Here is a 27,772-nt window from a genome sequence, read left to right on the forward strand (position 1 = left end):
TTTCATCAGTTCAATATTGGTTACCCTTTACATTTTATGCAGTGTCATGAAAGTTAGTTATATTAAATTGACATTTCACACAGAATAATCCTAAAATGTGAATAAATAGTTTTCATGTCTACTTTTGAGTGCTGATGCATCATTTAATGATATAAAAATCAACAGCCTTAGTGTTATACAAAACATTGCACTTGGCACTTTTTGTTCAAGTAAATGATGCATAGATGTATCTATTGTTTACTATTGTTTTGACACCAGCATTTGTACTGGTTCTCTCTTCATCAAAAGGCTTATTTTGAGAGATTTCCTCTCATCTTTCATTGACCTCCGATTAACCTCCTAGCTTTGAATGGTTTTACCAAAGTTTACCTAAAACTATGGTGGTGAATATTGGTGCTGAATTTGAGCCCTGATTACCTTTATGGTTCTTGCACAGTTATGCTGCTTAATCACACTCCTTGCCACTATCATTTCCCACTCCATGCTCTGTATTACCCAGTGTGCAAATCTGTTTTCACGCATGCTTTTGGGAGTGGAATGCACTGCCAGGAAGTGTGATGGAGGCACATTCAATTAACCATTTATGATGTCATTGTTTCTAGTTAAATAATAATGTGCAAGGGTATGGCACTAAGTCACAATGCACCTTAAGGGAGTGGATGGAGACACAATGGGCTGACTGGCCTCTTTCTGCAGTGTGCTACTATGATTCTGTGGTATTGTCTGATTACTATCCGAACCTATTGCAAGCCACGTCTGACATTTCACCCAATGTTCGAAGTGTCAAAAGAAATTACAGATAATAAATGACAGCAGCTGATGGAATTTGAACCCCTGAGCCCAGAGCATTAGCTGGGGCCTGTAGAGTACTAATCTGATAATATTACTGTTGTGCTATCATCTTCTGCCATACTGTAGGCGAGTGATTTGTTTTTACTAACCATCCATTCATGTCCAAACTGTTGGATAACCTGATTCTGGTTTTATAGCTTTTGGATTGTTTTAAACTGCTTGTCAGCTGGAAACAGGGGTGGTTAAGTCCCTTCATTGACAGGCAGTTACCTAAATTGGACTTAGCTGACATGAATAGTGTGGGGAGCTTTCCTATGAAATTTTGGATACAAACACAGCCTGCATTGTAGTCAATATACTGATATTTTATCTTAAATGTCAAAATTCTAATATTTTGGGAATCATAACTAGCTGAATAATGCTAAAATGTACATATACTTTTGGAATATATCCTCCAAGTGCAAAGGCTTTCATGACAAAAAGTTGCTCATGTCTGTGTGTGTTTCTGGATGCTTGTACGCAATTTCATATCTTTTACTTTAGTGGAAAACACTAGACCAAAGAGATGTTTTCTGCAACAGATGTTCGTTCCTGTTAAAAGCTTGAAATGTGGCTTCAAATAGTTATGTTGCATTTTGAAATGTAATGTCAAAATATTATTGAGGAGGAATCTCATTTTACAGTGGATTTTCCAGAATTGAAGGGGGAAATGTTGATAGTAAATTGAAATGTCACCCGTACTTATGTATCTAAAACTGACTACAGCTTCAGGATGTTGGGCATGTGCACGTAAGTGGAGAAATCCTTTGGTTGCAATGGTCATTCAAAACTCCAACACTATCTGAATAAAGGAGCCAATTACAAGATCATCTTGAGTGAAAAGAAGATCAATTTTATTACTCATTAAAAAGGAAAAAAATATACAACATCCAGCAGACGCAGACACCAAGAGGTACAAAGTTTAAAAAGGGATAGTATCCATTATAAAAAGGAAGGTAAAAGAATATGTCCTTGGGTTATTCTTGATTTAAGAACACAGTAAAAGCAGTTGGGGCCTTGGGTATGATTTAGTACAATAATGACTGTCGTTATCTTTCTCTTCACAATATTAAGAAATCTGTCAATCTCCACTCTTAAACATACTCAATGATGGAATTTCTGCAATAATTCCAAAGGTTCTCAACTCTGAGTAAACAAGACATTTTTCTCCACTTGGACGCAAGTGGCTTCCCCTTAATTGGAAATTGTGGCCCTGGCTCAAATTCTCCAAGTGAAAATATCTTACCCCTCGCTCTCAAGTATTTTGTAGGCTTTAATGAGATTACCTCTCATACTTTGAACTTTAGCAAATACAGACTCTGTTTACTCAGTCTCGCCATAAGTTAAAGCTGCCATCCCAATAAGTTTGGTGAACCTTTGTTGCACTTTCTCTGTGGCTACAAAAGCCTTCCTAAGATAAGAGAATTATAATTGCACATAGTACTTCAGGTAATTAACAAATTTCAATACAATAGAAGCAAGACTCTGCTGCTTCTGTACTCTAAAGGTTAATCTACCATTAGCTTTCCTAACTTCCTGCTGCACCTGCATATCACCTTTCAGTGAGTTATTGACAAGGTCCTAGGTCCCTTTTGTATATCTTCACTTTCCAACCAAATGCATATCATGAAAAGCTGGGCCCAGGGACTGATCCTTGTAATGCTGCATTAATCGTAGCCTGCAAATGAGAAAATGACCATTTTTATTTCTACTGCATTCTACCTGTTAGCCCATCCTTCATCTGTAACACTACATTACATTACCGCCTGTCCCATGTGCTTTAATTTTGTTAACCAAACTTCTATGGGGACTTCACTAAACCCTTATGCAAATCCAAGTATACTGCATCCACTGACTCCCTTTTATCAATTCTGTTCACAACAACCTCAAATTTCAACAGGATAGTCAAACAATTTCCCATTCACAAATCCTTGCTGACTGTATGAAATCAAATCTTTATTATACAACTGTCCATTTATAAAAGCTTTTAATGTCTTTTAGCATGTTCCCTGCTGCGCTTGTACAGCTTTATGGATCTGTAATTCCCCATTTTTTTTTCCTCTGTGGTCATAAATAGTGGGACAACATTTGCTACTTTCCAGGATCCATTCCAGTCCTCTAGAATTTTCTGCAAAGATCACCAATGCATCAGTTATCCCCATAGCTGCTATTTTCTGCATTGTGGTGTAGAATATCAGGTCCAAGGGACTTAGCAGCTTTCAGACCCTTTTAACTTTTTCAATGGAACCAACATTGTCATAGTTATACAACATGGAAACAGACCCTTCAGTCCAACTTGTCTGCATTGACCAGGTATCCTAAATTAATCTAATCCCATCTTCCAGCATTTGGCCCATATCGCACTGAACCCTCGTTATTCATACACCAATCCAGCTGCCTTTTAAATGATGTAATTGTACTCCCCACCACTTCTGGCAGCTCATTCCATATATGCATCCCTTCTGCATGACAAAGTTGCCTCCAGTTACTTCAATTTAAACCTATCCCTTCTAGTTTTGGACTCCCCTACTAGGATAAAGATCTTTTCTATTGACCCTGTCCGTGCCCGTCACCCCTCAGCCTCTGCTCCAGGGAGAAAAAGCCCCAGCCTATCCCAAAGCTCAAACCCTCCAATCTCGGCAACTTGCTTGTAAATCTTTTATGAACGCTTTCAAATTTAACAATATCTTTCCTACAGCAGGAAGACCAGAACTGAATGCAGTATTCCTGAAAATCGCCTCACAAACATCCTGTACCGCCACAACATGACATCCCAACTTCTATACCTCAATTCACTCCCCAATGGAGGCAAGCATGCCAAATATTGCCTTCACCATCCTCTACACCAGCGACTTCATTTTCAAGGAACTTTGAACCTGTACCCCTAAGGTCTCTTCGACAACACTCCCCAGGATTCTACCATTAACTGTTTATGTCCTACTTGAGTACTAATTTTCTTTGATTTGTCGTGTGTCCCTCATCCCTTAGATCTCTCTCTCTGGGAAATTGCTCGTCATTTCCTCAATGAAAACAGTTATTCATTTCATCTAAGACCATGGTTTGTTAGGGATGTCTTGGATCCATGGCAGCTATGAATATTGCAGATATATTTTGAGCTCTGTTCAGCTTTTTCTTCAATTTGCTTTAGCACTAAGCTTTATCTTTACTAAAACAGCAGGGTGAATGTTCTTGATTCCACTTACAATTCCATCTCCTCTGCTCTGCTTAAAAGCTGCTCCCGAAAATACACATGATTTGTGTATCTTAATACCTGGAGTCCTTGCTTTCAAGCAGATAATTGCAGGTGTTTCCTCTTTTACCTGCAGTATATTAACTTTTTTTTCAAAAGCATTGAATCAAAATGAAAATACATTGTTTTCTGATTTCAGTCTCATTTAATTAAATAAGAACCAACCTCCACTGAAATTATTTAATGAATAATTAAGTCCATTTTTTTTTAACTGAGATCATTTCAGTCCATGAAAGTCCAGGTATTAAAATCAGACAATAGCACTGGAAAATTGATCCATATTTTATCACTATCCTATCTCTCTCCCATTGAATTTTATTGTCAAAGATGAAGTACACCTTTAATAGAGAATAGTGGTTACCCCAACTTCATTGGGAAAACATTTCTGCCAACAATCCATACAGCCTTGGCTTGAGACAGCTGTTGTATGTTGTCAATATGTACCACTTTGAAGTTGGTCTCAACCTTTTATAATTTTAATTTTTAATTCTTGCATCTAGAAATGAGAACAGATATTTTTACGTTCCAGTCCAGGCTGGATATGAATTCCTAACCTAGAAGTGAAAAACCCTATGCTCTAACCCACCCTGCCACCCAATCTTCTGTTCGTTGAGTAATAGTGTACAGTAGTAGATCAAAAGAGGCAAGTCATTGCAATAAAGTAATTGGATCATTTGAATTTGTATTTAGAATGCTGATCAAGGAAGGTAATTTTAGATGGAATTAATCATTTGTTTCTGGAATTCAAATTGTGGTTTATTTAGGCTTAGAACCTGGTTGGTTATTTGATTGATTTGAGGTGATTTGTAACTTTGTGAACTATTTAATTCAAATGGACCTAATTTGAAATCTTTTGGGTTAGAATCATAGAATCCCTACAGTGTGGAAACAGGTCCTTCGGCCCACACCAACCCTTCAAAGAGTAACCCACTCGGACGCTTTCCCCCTATCCTATATTTACCCCTGACTAATGCACCTAACCGACACATCCCTGAAAGCTAAGAGAAATTTAGCATAGCCATTTCCCCTAACCTTGGACATCTTTGGATTGTGGGAGGAAACCCATGCAGACCTGGGGAGAATGTGCAAACTCCACACAGACAGTCGCCCAAGGCTGGAATTGAACCTGGGTCCCTGGTGCTGTGAGGCAGCAGTGCTAACTGCTGAGCCACTGTGCCACCCCAAAGGAGACTGCGACTTCCATGGTATCACTATGTGTAGGCTCATAAAACGTGGTCTAGATTTTAAAAGTTTTAAATTACCCCAAACCAATCTTGGGAATTTCTTTTGTTTTTGCTGTTTTACTTTCAGGAGAAACTTGAACAACAATATGCACAGAGTTATAAACAGATATCTATGCTAGAAGATGACTTGGGTCAAACGAGAGGTATCAAAGATCAGCTGCATAAATACGTTAGAGAATTGGAGCAGGCAAATGATGATTTAGAACGAGCCAAAAGGTAAGAGCTTACTTTTTCAAAGAAAATTAATATGAAACTAAGTATTATTTGTTTAGTTGATATCTTGATAATGGAAAGCCTATATTTACACTTGAGTCTGACTCTGGGTATGCACCAGGGAACCTTTGAGGATTAAAGGACGCTCTTTCTATTATGTCCTCAATGATACAAAATATTATCTTTTACAGTCAGTTCTGCTATAAGACAGTAGTTCTGTTCTCATACAATCCTGTTTTAAGAAATATTGAGTAATAGCACTCATAAACTAATGAGGCCAGAATGGCATTATAACCAATACACACTTTAAGAGTTTACAATATAGAAAGTGATCCGAATTCTTTAATCGTGTTATAGCGAATTTGCATTAACGAAATGTATTGTAGCAGAATGACCTGTACTTTACATGCAAAGTCATTAAAGCAAAAATTGTTGCATGTTGGACCTAATTGGACTTTTCCTCATTATTTAAATTACGTGCAAGTTTGCAATGCCATCTTCACCTGCCTGTCCTCTTATGCACTTCAGAAACTTAAATCCATACTAGCTCTGCTGCTGGTATCCTAATCCACACCAAGTCACACTGACATTGTTTCTCTGTCCATTGACCTACATTGGTACCCAATTCACCAATGTCTTGTTTTTAAATTTCTCATCCTTATATTCACATTTCTCCATGACCATCTCCATGTCTGCAAAGTGATTGAGTTGCAACCCTCAAAAACTGTACTCTCTTTAATTCTGAACTTGAACTTTTTCCCCAACAGCCTGCCTTCACATCATTTATATCTTGTTTTGTCTACCTGTGCCCTAGACTCAAATTGTATCTCCAAACGTCTTGATTTCTTTATATCTCAGTCAGCTGCTTTAAAAAATCACTTCTTTAAGCATTCCTTGTATTTTTTCCATTGAATGGGTCTCAAATTTTGTCCATTTGTCATCCTGTGAAGTGCCTTGGAATAGTTTCCTACAGTTAAAGGTACCAAGTAAATGCACCCGGTGTTTAATTAAACTTTTTTTTAAAAATCTGTTGAAAATGAACAACTATCATCATCAAGAAGATTGTTCACAATGGTTAAGTTTATCATTTTGCATTGTTAAATGTGTCAATATTCTTAATTATATAGTATATGCAAAATGGTTTTTCTTTTGGTAAATTTTACTTTATTACTAATTACTCATGTTGAGTAGTGGAACACTTTTTTTTTCCCAAAGAAGCAGTATTGTTGTTTCATAGCTTGTCCAATGTGAGTCCCAGAATTACTTGTCTTTTTTTTCTCATTTTTAGGGCTACCATAGTATCATTAGAGGACTTTGAACAGCGGCTGAATCAAGCAATTGAAAGAAATGCATTTTTAGAAAGTGAACTTGATGAGAAGGAGTCACTTCTTGTTTCTGTTCAAAGGTTAAAGGATGAAGCCCGAGGTGTGTTCAATTCAGGAGTTTATTTTTAAGTACAATGTTTCAGCAGGATCAATTAAATGCAGACAAACTTTAAAGGTGGAACCTCAAATGTAAGTGCAATACAGTTGAGTCTTTACATACTATATGGTTCAGTTCCTAAAAATTCTGAAGTGAATCTGGGCATCCCAGAGTTAAAAACTTCAAGTTGGGTTCCTTGCAATAGTTCTTGCCCAGAAAGAACAATATACAACTTGAAATACTGTAACAAACATGCATTCCTAGCTGACGTAACTTGCAAACTAAAATGCATCATGAACATAAGAAATGCAGCTCATATGCATAGTTTGAAAAATACACGAACTCTGGAGTATTTTTAGACTTACCTAGCCCCATCTAGTGGCGGACATTGTCAATGCAGCTGTCAACTGGAGCCACTGCACTGACTAACTTATGTCGCTGACTGGAGATGAGGACTTGAGTTCAGGAATGGCTAAAAGCACAGCATAAAGCAAGAACAGAAAATGGGAAGAGGCCTGGGAGGAAGCTCCTGCAAGGTGAGGTGAGTCAAGCCATGGGGACATGGAGCTAGGGAGGAGACAAGGCTTTGCGGGAGAGGGTGTTAAGTTGCAGCAAGCAGTTAGGGCAGGAAATGAGACTGAGAACAGAGTAGGTTGGGGAGAGGAACTGATGCCAAGAGTAGAAGTGTCAAAAGGAAGGCCACATGAGCAGGCAAGCCACAACAGGAAGATTGGCAAATAGCATTGAATTAAAGCAGATAGTGTTAAACTATAATACTGACATATTTTACAAATAACAACAAAGCAATGCTGGGACTTGTGTACATAAATTTGAGCTTTCGTACTTTTCCAGAGGTTGCAAAAGTTGATTCCTTTGCCACATAATTCCTACATCACAACAGTGACGATGCTTAAAGTATCCCATTGAGAAATGCTTTGGCATGTCTTCTATTCTTGTAAAGCTCTGTATAAATGCAAGTCCCTTCACCTTTTTTATTTAAAAAGGGAAAAAAATCAGTATGCTGAATTGGTGATTTTTAATGCAATATACTTGTATTCAGGAATAATTCTGCAGTAGTACCAGCATCAGCAATGTGATGTGGTACAGTATTAAAAAGTTTCTTTGTTTCTAGTTGCCTGCTTTCTGACTGCTGGCCTCCCTGTGCTTGATTATTCCAATAGTTGCTTGACATCACCATAAACCCAATCTTAGTAAAACCAAGCTTCTCACTCTAAGAAGCAGTAATTTACAATAAACTTATCATACAGGCATGTTCTGGTTCTACTATGCACTCGGAGTATTAAACATGAATACACTGAACTGTCTCGCATTTGAGAAGTCCAGAAAAGAGGTTAGCAGGACCAAGCTAGACATGAGTCATTTCCTCAGACCACTCAGCAATACCAATGTTAGCAATAGTGTAAGCAAGAGCTGAAAATGTGTTGCTGGAAAAGCGCAGCAGGTCAGGCAGCATCCAAGGAACAGGAGAATCGACGTTTCGGGCATAAGCCCTTCTTCAGGAATGAGGAATAGTGTAAGCAAGACAAAACTTCCCACACTAGATTCTTTATTTGTTGCTCAATATGAAGTGCATGTCAATACAGCTATATGTAATGAGTTCTTATACCAGTTGAGCCATTTGGAGATGTCATTGACAGTAGCACACATGAGTTGGTTATTGAGTTGTTGTAACCTTTATCTTAACATTTAGCTACTAAAATTATATTAAATTAACATTTGAAACTTTTACTCAGCGTAATTTTTGTTCAACCATGGTGCTGTGAATATTTTTGCAGATCTGCGTCAAGAGTTAGCTGTCAGGGAAAGGCAGGAAGTGACAAGAAAATCTGCCCCTAGTTCACCAACGCTAGAGTGTGAGAAGATGGATACAGCTGTTCAAGCGTCCCTTTCTCTACCAGCCACGCCTGTAGGAAGAACTGCCGGCAATGGATTTGCTTCACCCAAAGGTATGTGGTGTACGTTTTTGAAGCATCACCAGAACATTGATTCTGAGTTTGTGTATGTGCATTTAAAAGTATAGGCTGCTTATTATGTTTGAAGTAAGCTGACATATAGGAATTCTTTCCATGATGCTGCTGAATTTCTCCAGCAATTTCTTTTTATTTCTTAGAAATTAAGATGGCTACCAACTCGAATCAGTCATATTTGGGAAAACAACTCCCTTTTCAATCAGCTATCAGAGAACCAATTGTAATAACATCCGCATTAATGAGCTATATTAACTAATTTGGCAGTGTTCCACAAACTAAATACTAACTTCATTTCAATCTTGAGATTGCCATTAGGGATACATAAGTATATAAATGCAGAAAGGATCCTGAGAGTTTACATCCACCTGTGCTCTATACTAATCCAAGAAATCAGAATGCTGTTCATGTCATAAGTCACTTGGCTAAACACAATTTAATTTCAGTGATAGTGATAGGGGTTGAGCTAATGCTGGTTCAGGTAGACAATCCTTTATCCAAAATCCGAAAAGTTCCAAAAGATGAAGATTTTAAGTTTTTTTGTTCTCATTAATGTGGTTTGGCATGCAAACAGTTAACCCAACTCCACACCTACTTGACCCACATCACACTGATATGATGTGGGGGCGTGACCCAGCACTGGCAGGAGTCAATTCTGTCGCAGGGCCCATAGTACACTCAGATGTGTCTGCTGTTTAAGATTTTTTTTTTAAATTTCACTGTTAAACTGTCACTTATTCTGAAATCTGAAAACCAGCTGGTTCAGAGGGCTTTGGATAAAGGAATGTGTACACAATGTGTAGTTGAGCAGTTTCATAGGTACAGTAGTAATGCTCAAGTATGTTTCAATGCAGAATTATAAATTGATCTATTTTGGTCTTGGCAGTGTTCAAGTACAATCTAGTGCTTTGTGTTTAAATATAAATCCATTTAGTGCAAATTTATAATGTAAAATATAAAATATTGAAAATATTTCTTTAATAGAGTAATCAGAAAAACTGAAAAGTGAGCATTTAATATTTACTTGAGTTATTAGTTGATCAGCCTTACTAAATTCAATACATGGACCAAGACCAGGTGAAACTGGGTTCGATCACAGGATATTATTTATAATAGTGTGTTCAGTGCTTGTTTTAAGTAACATATTCTGAGACTTTGCATTCTGGGTGGAATCAATGATCTGAAATTTATGCCCAAAATTGCTTGCTTTGAAATGTGTTTGCTTTTTCACTTCAAGTTTCTGCTGGTACTCCTTCACACATCACTGCACAGCCTGAGAGATTGGCACAAATGGGCAAACTCTATAGGACTGTAATTTTGTAAAAATAACATTGCATGTCATAAACAACACCAAGTGGAAACTCCAGGCCTCCTTGTTCCTTTATTTTTAGTCACCACTTTGTACTGTCATTCTTGGTTCAAAAGTACAATTTGGACAACAGAGCAACAGAGTTGATTGGAGGCTACATTTGTTTTCTAATGTGAGATGTATAACTAATGTCTCATTCTCAACAGCTGGAAAGGGTGTCCTTAGCGTACAAAGATTCAAGGTGGAGTTTCCAATATGCATATGGGCATATTGCTATATAGTTTATACTGAAATATCATATAACACCCTCATTCTACTCTTCAAGTAAAATTGTATAAAAGCAAAACAGTTATACAATGCCATTGTATGGCATGAAATGAAATTTAAAGACCGAATAGTGATTGCTGCACAAAAATGAGCTCACCAAGAATTATGATTGTAGTTCTGTTCGCCGAGCTGGGAATTTGTGTTGCAGACGTTTCGTCCCCTGTCTAGGTGACATCCTCAGTGCTTGGGAGCCTCCTGTGAAGCGCTTCTGTGATCTTTCCTCCAGCATTTGTAGTGGGTTGAATCTGCCGCTTCCGGTTGTCAGTTCCAGCTGTCCGTTGCAGTGGTTGGTATATTGGGTCCAGGTCGATGTGCTTATTGATTGAATCATGGCACTCATCCACAGATTCAATCAATAAGCACATTGACCTGGACCCAATATACCGACCACTGCAACGGACAGCTGGAACTGACAACCAGAAGCTGCAGATTCAAACTGCTACAAATGCCGGAGGAAACAACACAGAAGTGCTTAACAGGAGGCTCCCAAGCACTGAGGATGTCACCTGGACAGTGGACGAAACGTCTGAAACACAAATTCCCAGCTCGGCGAACAGAACCACAACAACGAGCACCCGAGCTACAAATCTTCTCACAAACTTTGAATTATGATTGTAGATAAGGTTTTTTTTTATTTCTGTTTTTAAGACCATTTTAGTACATTGTAAGGTTGAGTCTAAGATGAATAAACCAACATTTGGGCGAAGAGATTTAAAGAGGGAGGCCATGTTACGGCTGTAAAGGTCATTGGTTAGGCCACTGGAATATTGCATGCAATTCTGGTCTCCTTCCTATCGGAAAGATGTTGTGAAACTTGCAAGGGTTCAGAAAAGATTTGAAAGGATGTTTCCAGTGTTGCAGGATTTGAGCTACAGGGAGAGGCTGAACGGGTTGGGGTTGTTTTCCCTGGAGCGTCTGAGGCTGAGGGGTGACCTTATAGAGGTTTACAAAATTGAGGGGCATGGATAGGATAAATAGACAAAGTCTTTTCCCTGGGGTTGGGGAGTCCAGAACTAGAGGGCATAGATTTAGGATGAGAGGGGAAAGATATAAAAGAGACCTATAGGGCAACTTTTTCATGCAGAGGGTCATACGTGTATGGAATGAGCTGCCAAAGGAAGTGGTGGAGGCTGGTACAATTGCAACATTTAAAAGGCATTTGGATAGGTCTATGAATAGGAAAGGGTCGGAGGGATATGGGCTGGATGCTGGCAGGTGGGACTAGATTGGGTTGGGATATCTGGTCAGAATGGACGGGTTGGACCGAATGGTCTGTTTCTATGCTGTACGTCTCTATGACTCTAATTGGATGAACAATAAACTAAGTCAGAGGAAAGAGGCAAATGGGTGGGGTCTCGAAAGCAAAGAATGAAAACAGTAGCACATTAGCAACATATATCAAGAGGAAAATTTCAATAAAGTGCATCTAACTTGTTCTGCAAGAACACTGCTTAATTCATGAAATTTATCTGGTGCTAAGAAGCCATTTGCTCTGATTTACTTTTGGGTCTAAAGAAGGAAAAGGAGAGGATTTGGTCAGCTGTTTTAAAATGCATGTCAGCACTGACCAATACTCTAAGTAATGAGAATGAATGAAAGAGAGCCTGCCATGGTTACAACAGTTTTCCAGACAGTATACAAATTTTGTCAGTAATTCATAGATTCTACGGTACATGTATTTTCCTATCAATATCCAAACATTGAGCACTAACCTATTTGTTTTGTGACAGCACGGAGGAGAGGGGAAATGGACGCATAGTAATCCTTTTTAAAAAGGCTTCAGTCTGATTTGGTTACTGGGTTTGAGTCAGTACCATCTGCCACTACATTTTGAAAGAACAGATTTGTCACAAGTAATGTAAAATCTGATCTGAATATTTTCATGTGGCTTTTGTTTTCTCATTGTCTTGCCTTTGAAAATTGATATGGTTAAACACACTTTTAGAATGAGTTGATTCAAAAATTGGATTGAGCATGAAGGGTGTCCAAAATGATGTCTGTGGCATATGTGCCTGCTTTTTGCTAAGTGCCATGTTATTGAAAGTGGCACTAATTTGATATAAGCGGTAGCATTTTGAAGCTCAAAACACCAGCATTGCTCCATCTCGGTAGGACAGTGTCTGAAAACATGGGACTCCATTCAATTGTGATGCCACATATGTTTCCTCGGTCAGACTCTGTGCCTTGTGACTGCCAGCACCTTGTCCAAACATCATGTGCCTTAAATTGTAGGGGTGCAGGCTATTTATAAAAACTGCAGTCTAAATTTGTCGTGCCAGTAGTGTATGAGGCTAAACAAGAGTATAATTAGTACTAGCTGGAAGATTTAGTTGACTGCTGTTTAAAATGGTTTAAAGTTCACGTTGGTTGTGAAACGACCAGGGAAACAAGTACTGGTTAATCACATAATGATTACTCTTTGGGAACTATTAAATTTAGCTGTTTTTCATGTGTGTGTATATCCGTGCACTCATATTACATGTATAAAAACTTTAAGGCTTATTGTTTTTAGCTATACCAAATGGCTATGGTGCAACACCATTAACTCCATCAGCAAGAATATCTGCACTAAATATTGTTGGGGATCTTTTAAGAAAAGTAGGGGTAAGTACTATTTCTAATTAACATTTCGAATTATACCACATCTTTAATATTTAAGAATATATACATTTTGATAGGGAAAGAGAGCACTGCGGTTGATCTGGATTTGAGAAAGAAAGTTGCAAGAGTTCCTGCTCAACAGCAACCTCCGCGTTTGTGTGACCTTCAGGTTAAACAGCCTGTCATCATTCAGTGCTTGGCTTTGCTGATGATGAAAGGTCATTTGTATTAAATTGAGCGTGTGCCACCATGGGTCTGAACTGCAGCATGAGTCATCATTAGCAGATGTGGAGTAAAGGGAGGTTAAGACAATTTATTATTTGTTGGCAAGAAAGGACTATGAGCTCATGCAGAACATGTTAAAATCAACTTTGAGTTTTAGACTCTTTTCCCTCTTGTGTAGAAGCATAAAATTATTAAGATAGTCACTAAATAGATCAGGATTTGTTCTCCATATTGAAAAGCTAGAGACAGCTGAGATCCAAACACTGGATGGGTGGACTGGTACAAAACTTATTCACAAAGGGTCTTGCAATTATGGATTTTTTTTTTATCTAGCAGACTTAAAAGAAAGACTTTTCATTACTACCATCTCAAATGCTTCATAGCCAAGAAGTACTTGTTTCTACGATATTTCAGGTTTCTTTGTGCATTGCAAGAGGTCACGCAGCTGTATAAAAGTCCAGGTTAGCCACTCTGCAAGATTAAACTCAATAAATTCGAGCTAGGCCTCTTTTGAGTAAAGGAAAGTGTGATAAAAATTTGGAACACTTGTTCACAAGCAATAGTTGATGCTGGATCAGTTCATTTTAATTTTGAAGTTGATAGATTTTTGTTAGTCATTTATATTTAGGGATATAAAACAAAGATTATAGATAGGCCTTGATCTCATCAAATGGCAGAACAGGCTCAAAAGACAAAAATGGTATTCTATATTCCTCTATCCACAATTGAGCCAGGTCTGATTTTTGTCATCTGTCAATGGTTCTAAATTTTAAGTATAAGCATTATAGATCAGGCAATATTTTACTTTCTAGCTTGTCTTAGTTACTTTGAAATTGTTGTTCAAAAAAAATTCAGTGCTATTTTTGTGGTGGGATGGTGGGGGAGCTATCGTGAATTCTCTTTGAACAGTCTAATGGAAAGTAAGAGTTCCTTTATTAATTCAAACTGTTGTATGGAATTCTTTCATTTTAATTTTTCCCACTAACAAACAGTTGACTTTTTTCAGGCCTTAGAATCAAAATTAGCAGCATGCAGAAATTTTGCAAAGGACCAAGCAACAAGAAAAAGTTACAGTTCAGGGAATGGCAATGGCACCTCTGCTATGGTCAACAGTGCAAAGTTTTCTAATTCAGGTCTTGCAACATATTTTGACAAAGGGTAAGTATTTAATACGCACAAAAGTGCCAATCATTCATTCTTTAAGAAAACAAATCAGCAATTAATTAAACTTTAGTACACTGGTACACTTTGCTAGTATTGAGTATTGGTTTAAAAAACCTGGAGAAAAGTGGGTGGACATTTTCTAATGCAAGTTGAGAGAATCTGGAAGACACTGCCTGAGTGAATGGTAGAAACAGATTTAGTGGTAACATTCAAACAAATTGCATTTATTACTTTAAGGGAAAAAGACTGGAATAAGGGTGAGAAACTAGTTGAATGGCTGCTAAGATGTGTGGATTGTCTAACCTCCTTTTGGTGCTGTATACCTCAGAGGCCACTGTAGATATCTCTTCTGGATTCAGCTTCCGATTTATTTATTTTCCTGCAATCCTTCATCCTTTCTCTTTTCACCCCATTCCCACTTTTAATTGCTTACTATTTATTCATCCAAATCACTACAGCACGCTGACAGTATATATGTATTTATTGAGATATTCAAGAAGTGATTTTTGTTTTTAACCCAACCTGCTTGGCAGACACCAGTTGTGTGGGCTTTTAAAAATAGCAGCTTGCTTTTCTACTCAAAACTGCACCCTTTCAGGCAAATGTTAATGTGTAATCTGCAGTATTCTGTATACAGATGAGATGCCTACCTAAAGCATGCGGTGGGGGGGGGGGCAGTAATTCAATGGTAATAAAGAAATAGTAATCTGCAGATAACTCTGGAGACACCACAGGTAGTGAAATTGGATTTTAAAAAAAAATCTAGAATTAAAAATTTATTCATAACCATCTGAGCATCGTCAATTGTTTTTTTTAGAAAAAGTACATTTTTGGTTCACTAATGTCCTTTAAGAAGGGAAATTTTCCATCATTGTCTGGTCTAGTCTGTGTGACTCCAGACCAATAGCAATGTGTTTGACTCTTAACTGTCCTCTGAAATGATCTAGCAAATCATTTATCTATCTGCTAAAAAATCTTAAATGATGAAACCAGCTGGTAATGACTCTCAGGTTGCCAACTGCAAACTTAGTCCTGTCGAAACTGCAGAAGTCATCCTTACTAACATCTGGGGGCTAGTGCCAAAATTGGGAGAGCTGTCTCACAGACCTTGCCTCACAGGCAATGGCCAAGATATCACAATGGCTATTCCTGTATATGTCCTGTCCCAATTGCAGAACAACCAAGCAGTGTGGAATACAGTCAGGAAGGCATTGCCTTGGAAATCCTCTACTTTGAGAAAGTGAGGACTGCAGATGTTGGAGATCAGAGCTGAAAAATGTGTTGCTGGAAAAGCGCAGCAGGTCAGGCAGCATCCAAGGAGCAGGAGAATCGACGTTTCGGGCATAAGTATGAAGAAGGGCTTATGCCTGAAACGTCGATTCTCCTACTCAGATGCTGCCTGACCTGCGCTTTTCCAGCAACACATTTTTCAATCCTCTACTTTGACAATGAGGCACACCCCCACCTCCAAACTGATGAACCACTACTCTTCCATTTTGTGCACTACTTGGAGGTAGCACTGAGGTTGGCAAGGGCGCAGTATGTATTTTGGGTGTCCATCACAGAGTCAGCCACTACTGACTAAGCTGGTCAGGTCCTAAAGGTTAGACTAGGTCTATGTTAAGTGGTGGAGGAACCAACAGAGGAAACAATGTACTTGACATCATTCTCCTTCATCTACCTTTCACAGATGCATCAGTCTATAATAGTGTCTACAGGAGTGACCACCACAAAGTCCTGTCTCCACATTGAGAATAGTCTCCATTGGGCATCCGTGAAGCACTCCGGTCCATCAGAATCAGAATTGCAATCCCCTTCCCTCAGCACCCTCGCAACCCAGCATATCCCCTAGTCCATCCCTGCCTCAATGATAAGTGCAGGAGGGCATGCCTGGAGCATCACCAGATGTGCCTAAAAAATCGGTGTCAGTCTGTTAAAGGACTAGTGTGTGTCAAGCAGCAAGTAACGAATTATATTCCCTCTAAATTTTTTTGTGTGGACCTCCAAAACTGGAAGTATGTGCTGCGAACAGCATTGGTATAGTGACTGTTGTTGTGGCCCTCATCAGCTATGCAGCTTTGTGTTGATAAACAGACCTAAGTGATTCCACAAGCAATGCATCCAACCTAAGGTCTGCAGTTCTGCCAAATCTAGTCATGAATGGTGATAGACAATTAAACAACTCACTGGAAGGAGATTTCATAAATAGCCCCGTCACAATGGAGGGCATTCTTGATGTGAAGGCGGAACTTTGTCTCCATGAGGACTGTGTGGTAACCCTTACTGATGCTGTCATGGAAAGTCCATCTGTAGCTGGCAGATTGGTGAGGATGAGATCAAGTAAACTTTCCCACTTGGTTCCCTCACCATCTTCCATACACCCAGTCTAGCAGTTATGTACTTTAGGATCTAACCAGCTTGATCAGTCATGCTGCTGCTAAGCCACCCTTGGTGGTGCACGTTGAAATCTCCCTCAGTGTTTCCTCCAAGTGTTGCTCGACATGGAGTACTGATTCATCAGCTGAGTAAGGACGGTATGTGGCAATCAGCAGAACGTTTCCTTGCCAATGTTTAAACCTAAAGCCATGACACTTCATGGGGCCTAGAGATGATGTTGAGGACTCCTCGGGCAACATTCTGCCACTTCTGGGTATGTCCTGCCTGTGGGTCGAGACATATCCAGAGATGGTGATGGTGATGTCTGGGACCTTGTATGTCAGGTATAACTCTGTGAAAATGACAGTCAGGCTATTGCTTGACTGGTTTATGAGACAGCTCTCCCAATTTTGTCACTAACCCCCAGATGTTAGTGAAAAGGACTTTGCAGGGTCAACAGGGCTGTTTCTGCTGTTGTCATTTCCACTGCTTAGGTCGATGCCAAGTGGTCCGCCTGGTTTCATTTCTTTGAGACTTTGTAGTGATTGATACTGTTATAGAGCAGACGAAATCCCCTCAAAGTAAAATAAGATTGTGTAGATCCTAACTTCTTATTTTAAAGCTAAGTGTTAGGTATTGTGTTCCAGATGTAATTGGATTGATTCAAACTACTCGCCTTTAAACAAAAGAGAAAATGCTGGAAAATCTCAGCAGGTCTGGTAGCAACTGCAAGGAGAGAAAAGAGCTGATATTTCGAGTCTACCTGACCCTTTGTCAAAGCTGTTTTTGTTTGTATATCGTGCAAGTACCTGTAATCCTGGAGGCTGTATCCATAGTAATTTGCTTTCACCTTTTAAACAAGTTTATTTTTACACTGCAGTTAAAATACCGACAAAATTTAAGCAAACTGCTGTAACTGTGTTGAAATGCTTAACAAAATATTAGACTACTAATTAACTGTTACACTATAGTCACATCCCATAAACACACTCTTGGCAAAGGCAAATTCAGTAAAATAGATTGTCTCATGTGATTCTAACAACAGGAAGAAAACTCCCAGTTTTTAGCTGTAATACAAAGATCTAAAGAGTTGCCACATCCAGCTTCAAAGTCCCAAGTTTTAGCAGAAAGCTAAAACTAAGAATCATGGTTCTGAGAGACTTGACTCCTTCCATACAGGCTGCTTCTATTGTTCCAACTTTTTAAAAAAAAATCCAAGACCTCACAAGCTATTTACTTTTAATGAAGATTGAGACAAAATGCACCTTGAAAAATCATTGTACCGTTATGATACAGCTGAGTGACTTGCTAGGCCCTTTCGGAGGACAATTGAAAGCCAACCACATTGTCGCTCTGGAATCACATGTAAGCCAAACCAAGTGAGGATGGAAGATTTGACCCATCAGTGAACCCGATGGGTTTTTCTGACCGTGAGCAGAGCAGTAGTTTCGTGTTCATTTTGTTTCTTAATTCTAAATAGTTACAGGTTCTGAGGGCATTAGCTGAGTTTCTGGGTTAATAGTCTAGTGACACTATCACTAGGCCTTCACGCCCTGATGGAACATTTCCCTGACAGTATGGAAAATTGCCCAGGCGTATCCTCTGCACAGACCTCCGCGGCTATGGGGAATAACTCTGCCTCTGTGGTCGCCGCAGCCACTTCCGCCCCAGTGACGTCACTAACGTACACGCCCACAACGCCGCATGTCTCCGCCCCCACGCCGATCTCCACGCCTAACCCTGCCCCCCGCCGAGTTCCGTCACCACGCCTAACTCCGCCCCCACGACGATCTCCGTCACCACGCCTAACCCCGCCCCTTCGCCGATCTCTGACTGCATGCCTAACCCCGCCCCCACATCTATATCCGTCACCACGTCTAACCCCACCCCTTCGCCTATCGCCTTCACCACGCCCAACCCCACCCCCACACCGATCTCCGTCCCCGCCCCCAGGCCTAACCCCGCCCCCACACCCAGCTCCAGCTCCAGCCCCACACCAGGTCCTAGCTCCCAGCCCTGCCATGTTTTCACCATCCCTCCAGACCTACCACTCTCGGAGGATGAAAGATCAGTCCTCAGCAGAGGCTTCACCTTCATTCCCCTACGCTCTCGGATTAATGAGTTCAACACGCAGAGAGACATCGAACAATTCTTCCGCCGCCTTCGCCTCCGCGCCTACATCTTCAATCAGAATTCCCACCCACCCTCTGACGACCCCTTCTCACGCCTCCAACACACCCCGTGCTGGCCTCCTACCTGCCCTCGACCTCTTCATAGCCGACTGCCGCCGCGATATTAACCGCCACCTGAATTCCCCACCCCTCTCACCCACTCCAACCTCTCACCCTCGGAACACGCAGCCCTCCACTCCCTCCGTTGCAACCCCAACCTCACTATCAAACTAGCAGACAAAGGAGGCGCGGTAGTAGTTTGGCGCACCAACCTTTACACCGCTGAGGCCAAACGCCAGCTCGCAGATACCTCCTCCTACTGCCCCCTTGACCATGACCCCACCCCCCACCACCAAACCATCATCACCCAGACCATCCATAACCTCATCACCTCGGGGGATCTCCCATCCACCGCCTCCAATCTCATAGTCCCACATACCCCGCACCGCCCGCTTCTACCTCCTGCCCAAAATCCACAAACCTGACTGCCCCGGCCGACCCATTGTCTCCGCCTGCTCCTGCCCCACCGAACTCATCTCCGCATACCTTGACACCGTCCTGTCCCCCTTAGTCCAAGAACTCCCCACCTACGTTCGGGACACCACCCATGCCCTCCACCTGCTCCATGATTTTCGCTTCCCCGGTCCCCAACATGGATTTAGTAAGGGGAGGTCGTGCCTGACAAACTTGTTGGAGTTCTTTGAAGAGGTGACAAGTAGGTTAGACCAGGGAAACCCAGTGGATGTGGTCGACCTAGACCTCCAAAAGGCCTTTGATAAGGTGCCACACGGGAGGCTGCTGAGCAAGGTGAGGGCCCATGATGTTCGAGGTGAGCTGCTGGTATGGATTAAGGATTGGCTGTCTGACAGAAGGCAGAGAGTTGGGATAAAAGGTTCTTTTTTGGAATGGCAGCCGGTGACATGCGGTGTCCCACAGGGTTCAGTGTTGGGGCCGCAGCTGTTCACGTTATATATTAATGATCTGGATGAAGGGACTGGGGGCATTCTAGCGAAGTTTGCTGATGATACAAAGATAGGTGGACAGGCAGGTAGTACTGAGGAAGTGGGGAGGCTGCAGAAGTATCTAGACAGTTTGGAAGAGTGGTCCAGGAAATGGCTGATGGAATTCAATGAGAGCAAATGCGAGGTCTTGCACTTTGGTAAAAAGAATACAAACATGGATTACTTTCTAAACGGTGAGAAAATTCGTAAAGCCAAAGTACAGAGGGATCTGGGAGTGCTAGTTGAGGATTCTCTAAAGGTAAACGTGCAGGTTGAGTCCGTGATTAAGAAAGCAAATGCAATGTTGTCAATTATCTCAAGAGGGTTGGAATATAAAAGCACTGTTGCGCTACTGAGATTTTATAAAGCTCTGGTTAGGCCCCATTGGAGTACTGTGTCCAGTTTTGGTCCCCACACCTCAGGAAGGACATACTGGCACTGGAGCGTGTCCAGCGGAGATTCACACGGATGATCCCTGGAATGGTAGGTCGAACATATGAGGAACGGCTGAGGATCCTGGGATTGTATTCATTGGAGTTTAGAAGATTAAGGGGAAATCTAATAGAAACTTACAAGATAATACATGGCTTGGAGAGGGTGGACGCTCGGAAATTGTTTCTGTTAGGCGAGGAGACTAGGACCCGTGGACACAGCCTTAGAATTAGAGGGGGTAAATTCAGAACAGAAATGCACAGACATTTCTTCAGCCAGAGAGTGGTGGGCCTGTGGAATTCATTGCCACAGAGTGCAGTGGAGGCTGGGACGCTAAATGTCTTCAAGGCAGAAATTGATAAATTCTTGATGTCACAAGGAATTAAGGGCTACGGGGAGAATGCGGGTAAGTGGAGTTGAAATGCCCATCAGCCATGATTAAATGGCGGAGTGGACTCGATGGGCCGAATGGCCTTACTTCCGCTCCTATGTCTTATGCTTGTGCTTATGCTTATTCTCTCCTGCATATTGGAATTTTGGAGAAGTAACTCAGTTATGAAGAGGGATTATTAGTTTTGATCACTGTTTTTAAAAAAAATGTTAAAAACCTAAGCAAATTAGAGTGAAAGTTTATTCCAAACTGTGAAGTCTCTCTGTAAATATAATTGAATAATAATTGAATGTTTTGTTTGACATTAGTTTAGCTTTACTGAATTTCTAATTTGCTCTAATTTAGTAGTACTATCTTTAACAAAACAGAAATATTTTGAGTCTAATTGCCTCTTATAATGGCACAGTGGATACACCTTGTCCAGCTGTCATACTATTTAGAAGACAAAATTCCAGGTTTGATCCTGAATTTGTGGCCTCTGTTGATTATTTGGCCTCAATGAGTTTCAAATTGTGAGTTGTGTTCCACGTCAGGGAGTGATAGAGCTGCTAGCATGCCATGTCTGTTTCTTTATCTAATGATTTGTGCTTGATTGGTATGTAGGCATGAGCAGGAATTTAGTTTAGAATGCAATCTGTACATGCAAATATCCAGTCCATACTTGGCATCTGGGCTCAAGTAGGAGCAATCTTCGAGCGGTATTGATGAGCTGTGAACTCTTGTGAAACTTTATTTCAATTGAAGTCAACCTCTACAAAAGTGAGAATATTTGCGAAATAGCATTCTCCCATGTAAAAGCTGAGGTCAAAAGAAAGGTTAGTAAATTAGTATGAAATTGCATTGTGCTGTAATTTTGGTGTACTCTGGCATTCTGTCTTTTATCTGCTGTATCCAGTCCATTCTTTTACTGTCAAACTGCTCATTCCTGTCCTTTTGGGACAACGTGGGGCAGTATTTGGGATTATTCCACAAATTAAAGTTCCATAACACTAACTTTCAACAATTTCCAACCTGTTCAGTTAGGTATAATCGATTGAACAAGAATCTGATTTTAGCTTTAAGATGTAGAATGATTTTAAGTATTTAAGCCGCCTGACACTGGTTTAGAATTCAACATGAAATCAACAAATGTTTAAATTTGATTCAGTATGTCTTTTCTTTTATCAGAAAAGAGAGAGTCTTTTTCACCAAGTTTATCATGGGTAATTAATTTTATTGTATTCCTTTTCAAGTGTTCACTTGCATGCAAGCACAATAATGAAGTAAATGAAAGCAGGATTAACAACTAGATTTAGGCTGAATTTCCACTAACTGCACGGGGAATTTGGTATTCTGTCAATTTGTAAGAACCTCGATTTAAAATAGAATGCTTGTTGGTGGCTCTTCAAATTTTTTTACCATTTGCTTTTTCAGTCAATGTTTAGGGCTTGCCAAATGATCTGTGGACATTGTATCTAAGATGGAAAATTCTCTTTTGTTGAAAAAGCATCTTTTTTTTTGCAGTTGAAACATTTACACAGTTGTTTGTGTGGTATAATATCTGTTAAGCTGAGTGAGGCACTATAGAATGTGGAAAATGGCTGTTCAAGCTGTTTTAAGAATCAGGATATTGGTCAAAATTATGACTGAGGTTTTTTCAGACACATGTCTAACAGGTGACAGCATTTTCCACATGTTCATGTATACTCTGCCTAGGAGTTTCTTTGCAAGAGTAACTGCAGAACACACTTAGATTTTGAGTAGATTTCTTTCCAGCCTTACACCTTTTCTGGTCAAGTGCCAACAACTCTGCGTCATACTGAGCCTGCTTGGCTAAGTGTTATGGTGAATGAAAGAAAATCAAACTTACATTTTGTTTAAAATGTATGTGGAAACACTCAGTGAAAGCTTTGTGCACTTTAGCTAAGCTTTGCAATGGAATAATCAATTTGAACAACTAATCACTAAATAGTTTATTATCAGAATAAAACTGGACAATATTTAAAGAAAGGAAAGAATGGTTCATACCGAAGGGGTAATGTTTTATTAAACTTATCTGGTTGTGGTTTGTCTGTTGTACATTAAAAGCTGAGGCATGGCTATACTTAAAATCACTACTAACAAGTGCCTACATTAAAATATACAGTAAGTTGTGCATTTGCTACTGTCTTCTGATCTGCATGTTTACAATTTCTAAAAATATAAACTATATACATTCCAGAAGTAACTAATATACACTGTGTAATTTTACAATGAATCTGTTGCATCTGGACAAATTGGTCATTTAATGATTTATTGTGTTGGTTTTCATATGAATGTTGCTATTTCCACTTTCCGAAACTCCTATCAAAATCAAACTCTTAAACTTCAGGCAACTTGAAGGAATTCCAATCATCTTGGGTTAGGTTTATTTTTATAAAATGTTTCCAAATTGCACATCAAATGGCATTGAATCAAACCAAAATATTATATTATGGCAATTAAGGTTTAAAAATCAAATTGATTGATCCAATGTGCTTTGTGCTACAATTGCGTATGATAGGGATCGATGTCTAGTAGCACTTGGTAGCTATTTAAATTTACTTGAAAATGATGTCATTGTAGTTTTTGTGCTAGCGTACTTAATGTACATCTTTAATTTTCAACCCCAGGTAGTGGTGCAGAAAACAAACATACTAAAATTCAAAATTATACCCATTAACAAACCCAACAAGGAAATTGAATCTGTATAATTTAAATTTTCTCCTGAACCCAGAGCTAAGAATGGACTTGATAATTTGAGGAACGCTTCTCATTTAATGTTACTGTCATGAATGCTGATACACCTGTAAATTACTACCACTGTGTAGAAAGTTTGTATGAGACTGTTTCATATCTTGTTTTTTTGTTGAATATAGGGTAGTAAATGGTCTAGAACAAGGACCTGTAGGAATTGGATCAGCACCACCACCTTCACCACCAGGCTTGCTGCCACTCAGTGTCTGAACAGTCAAACTACATCTTTTATTTTTAACCATCTAATTCAAGAAACCGGATAACCCTGATTATAAATGGAGTGCACTGCGGTGTGTAGGAACTTCTGAATTATTATCTTGCTTATTCTTTAAGATTGTGTTTATTAAACAGTTTACCTCTTAATCTCTGGTATACTGTTACTGCAGTGTAGTTAATTTACCATTATCCTACCATTCATGGGGATTTTAATGCTATTCCTATTATACATGACAACAGATTTGTATATTGAGAATTAACAATTGAAACCCCAAGCGGTATTGAGAAAAGTCTACATATTTAAAGCTAACTATGGTATATATGGTATTTGTTCAAACCACTTGTACGATGTGTGACTCTCCAGATAGTTAGTCTGGGTTTCTCAGTTATGTGCCTGGATTTGGTGATATTTTAAAACACCAATTCCTGTAATTTTTATGTTAAACTGTACAATTTTTGCTTGATTTCTAAAGTCAAATTTATGAAGATATATTTAAGCATTAAGTGTAAATTGGTTTGTTTTTAAAAAAAGATACTGAAGTTGTATAAACAAACTTTTGAACTATTTACAGCATTGATTTTTGTTTCTATGCATCAACTCGATCACTTGTGACATTTTGTTTTGTTGCATAATTTGGACAATTACATTGGCTGGTTTGTTTATTTTACTGTATATAAGTTTGTAAACATAACTTTGCCCAAGATATTTGTACATAGCTTGGGCTTTGTAGCATTATTTATTCAGATTCTATATGGCATGTTTAATAAATGAAGCAGTTTACCATACACGGTTGTAACAAATCATACGATATCATTATGTAGAACCTGCTGTCTAAACTTCTGAAAATAAATTTGTTGTTTAAACAGTTAATGTGCAAAGTAGTCATAATATGGTAAGATTACTTTCTAAAGACTGAGTAGGAAGTGCCACTAAATTTTGCTGTTTTAACCAGTGCATTACTGAATTTTTGTAAATGCAGCATTGACATGATTACCAATTTGTATGAAGTAGAAATCAACTTATCCATCTTTATATACAAGTTTTTTTTGTTCATTTCTACATTTTACCTTTTAGGTTTGTTAGATTTAGGCAGAATGGTGTCTGAAGATTGCTTTTCAATAAAATCTTAATATTAAGAGTAATTTGTCACATTTGGGTAATATTCTGGCTATAATGAAAAATCATTTTTCATCCTTTTTCAGATTCTTGCTAAGCAACAATAGAGTATTATCTGGGTCAAGAGGAATTTGGATTGCGGCTTTATTTGGATCATTCATTATCCTAATAAATGAAGAAGCAGGCTTGAGGGGCCAAATGGCCTACTCTATTATATTCACATGCTCTGAATATTTTAACCCTGTTTCGAGTAAAATAAATACTTGGAAAGGGTAGTGACAATGCTCAAAGTGGAAGCCGAAAGTTCAGATGTTAGATGGGCTGTGGTAACCATCACATGGTGTGTATCAATAGCCAAAACATAATGGGAAACAAGAGGTTACTTGGGTTACAATGCTGAGCCCCCAACAGTGCCACACACGCACGTGTGCGCACGCACGCACACGCACGTGCACACACACTCCACCCTCCCCCCAATCTTCCAATGTAGTAGGTTTTAATCCTTCCCTGCAGAGCTTTAAGGGATGCTGAGGGTCCACATGTGGCAATCAGCATGACAGCACTGTTCACATCATTAACTTTAATTCCAGACATTGCTGCCACACCCTATTTTTGGGGTTCTGTGCAGAAGAAAAAGAATTAGTGGGAACATTGGCCTCTATCTTTTATGACTGTGTAGCTTCTCCCAGCCATACTCAATCCCCTTTTCTTTAATATTTTCCTTCCAATTCAACTTGGGTGGATGGGTTTGTTTCTGTGTTGTACATCTCTGACTGCAACTCTTCACCCAGACTTTTAATCAGAAGTCTTGATATTTCCTCCTTTTAATCTGATATCTACGGTTTCCTTTTATTGGTGAAATTATTTGTGAGGTATTTATAACTTGCAACTGGATAATGACTTTAATGCTGAAAACAATCGTACCAGTTTTCTAATAGTTTAATTTTTGTATGATTTTTCTATCTGTTCCAACGGTTGGTAGTGAGTTCTCTGGTATGATCCCTTGGTCTTGCATCATTTACCAAGATAGTGAGCAGATAAAAGCAAATACAAGTCATGGGAGATTTGAGATCTCTCTGGAATTACTGGTGATGCTGAACTTGTGAAGGATACAAAAATATGATCTGGAAGTACCAACAACAAATGGTCCCTTTACATTTCTGTGATGGCACAAGGTGACCTTGATGATATTACCTCCTATCATAACTTATAATCTAAAAACAAAGTACTTCCATTTTGAAGAAGAAAATAGAAGTTTAAGATTGCATTTTGTTGACAGAAAATGTTATGCTGTGATCTGGGTCTTGATTACCCTCTTTTTCTTCTGTTGCAGTCTTAACAGCACCTGTTTTGGTTTTTTTCCCCTTTATGTACACCATAACAGCTCTTAGCCTTTCTTTTCCATTTGTTGTGCCAGCTGAGTCACCGCCCCTCATCTTTTTTTCTTAGTTCTGATTCTGTTTTCCCTTTTTTTACTATCCCATTGCTTTATTTCCCCACCACCATTTTGTTTGCTCTCACGCTCCCCCAATGTCTAACTTTAATGTAGATCTAAGGGTTGCCTAAAATGTGTTAAAATTGTAATGTTTTTCCTGTTTCTGCCTGAACTATTGTGCTTTTGTTTCAAATTCACTTCCTAGCAACCTGTTATCCAGCTTGCTATAGGAATAGCCGTTATTGTCTGGATAAAAGCATTGTTTGATTTTAGTCTATCACAGTCCTAACACTAGTTCATTTAATTCATTGAGAAATGGTAAATCTCTGCTATTTTAATTTCGTCCAGAGGATGGTGGTGTTACTACTTGTGAATGAAAGCAAGAATTCCTGTTCTTGTTCCATAAAGGAAACTTCCCTTGATATGAGGTTCCAGTCTAATAAGTCTTTGTTTCATGCCCACTAAGGCCAGTGCATCCTCCTTCAGGTAAGTTACATAAGATTTTTAACTCCACTCAAGCAAAGACTTGAGGGAAATGGTTAATTCTTGTTTTCTTATACATATGTTTGGAAGTCTGGTAAGTTTGGAAATCATTAATGCTAAGTGGTATCTGCATTATGAGCAAGTCTGATATTTAGCTTAGTGCAACGTTACTCTAAATGGAAAGGCGCAGGTATTCATCCCTTGACCTTGTACACTAGGTTTTGGTCATTAATATTTCAGGAAAAGCAAGAGTTCTGACATCACCTTAGCGATCTCCATTACAAGCCTTCCCCAGCCCAAAAAAACATCTGTTAACCACTTCTGTTTCCTGTCACTCAGCCAGTTTCATACTAACGTTGCCTCTGTTCCTTTATGCCACATAATGAGATTTTCCACCACACGTTAAACTGACTGGCCAATAGTTACTGGGCACATCAATGACCAGTCTTCAAACTATTGTTGAATCCCTAAAGACAAATGGAAAAGTTACAGCCTGTGCCTCTGCAATTTCCACGTACTCCTTTCTCTCTCAGATCCAATCCATCTATTTCTATCTTGCCAAGTTTAAGTATAGACAGTATATCGATTACTGTATTTATTATCATCTCTTCCTGTGGCCTGGGCAGCATCTTGGTAAAAGCAGATGCAAACTATCCATTTAATACTTCTGGAATCTGGAATAGCAGAAGGTAATTCCTCTTGGTTCTTAATTGGCCCTATCCCTTGTGGTATCCTTTAATTACATAGATGCCCACAGAACTTTCAGATGTCACTGCCAGTCTGTTACTTTACTTTCTCTTTGCTTGCAGGATTTGCTTAGTC

General features: G+C 39.3%; 1 protein-coding gene across 5 annotated transcripts in view; it reads left to right on the forward strand.

The window, feature by feature from the left end:
• Positions 1-24,786, forward strand: part of ndel1b (nudE neurodevelopment protein 1-like 1b) — a 51,685-nt gene extending 26,899 nt beyond the window's left edge. For 2 of the 5 annotated variants that reach the window (XM_088000495.1, XM_088000496.1), the window contains exons 4-9: positions 5,393-5,541; positions 6,827-6,963; positions 8,757-8,927; positions 13,097-13,188; positions 14,417-14,568; positions 23,822-24,786. In XM_088000495.1, the coding sequence (XP_087856621.1) occupies positions 5,393-5,541; positions 6,827-6,963; positions 8,757-8,927; positions 13,097-13,188; positions 14,417-14,568; positions 23,822-23,909 (789 nt within the window). In that variant the 3' untranslated portion in view covers positions 23,910-24,786. Of the gene's footprint in view, positions 1-5,392; positions 5,542-6,826; positions 6,964-8,756; positions 8,928-13,096; positions 13,189-14,416; positions 14,569-22,112; positions 22,148-23,821 lie in introns of all 5 variants that reach the window. The other 3 variants (XM_088000497.1, XM_088000499.1, XM_088000498.1) reach the window with 3 other exon arrangements.
• The last annotated feature ends 2,986 nt before the right edge of the window (positions 24,787-27,772 follow it).

The sequence above is a fragment of the Chiloscyllium plagiosum genome, unplaced genomic scaffold, assembly GCF_037043375.1.
Source record: "Chiloscyllium plagiosum isolate Xiang-an unplaced genomic scaffold, Cpla_swu_hap1 HiC_scaffold_25, whole genome shotgun sequence".
NCBI classification, from domain to species: Eukaryota; Metazoa; Chordata; class Chondrichthyes; order Orectolobiformes; family Hemiscylliidae; genus Chiloscyllium; species Chiloscyllium plagiosum.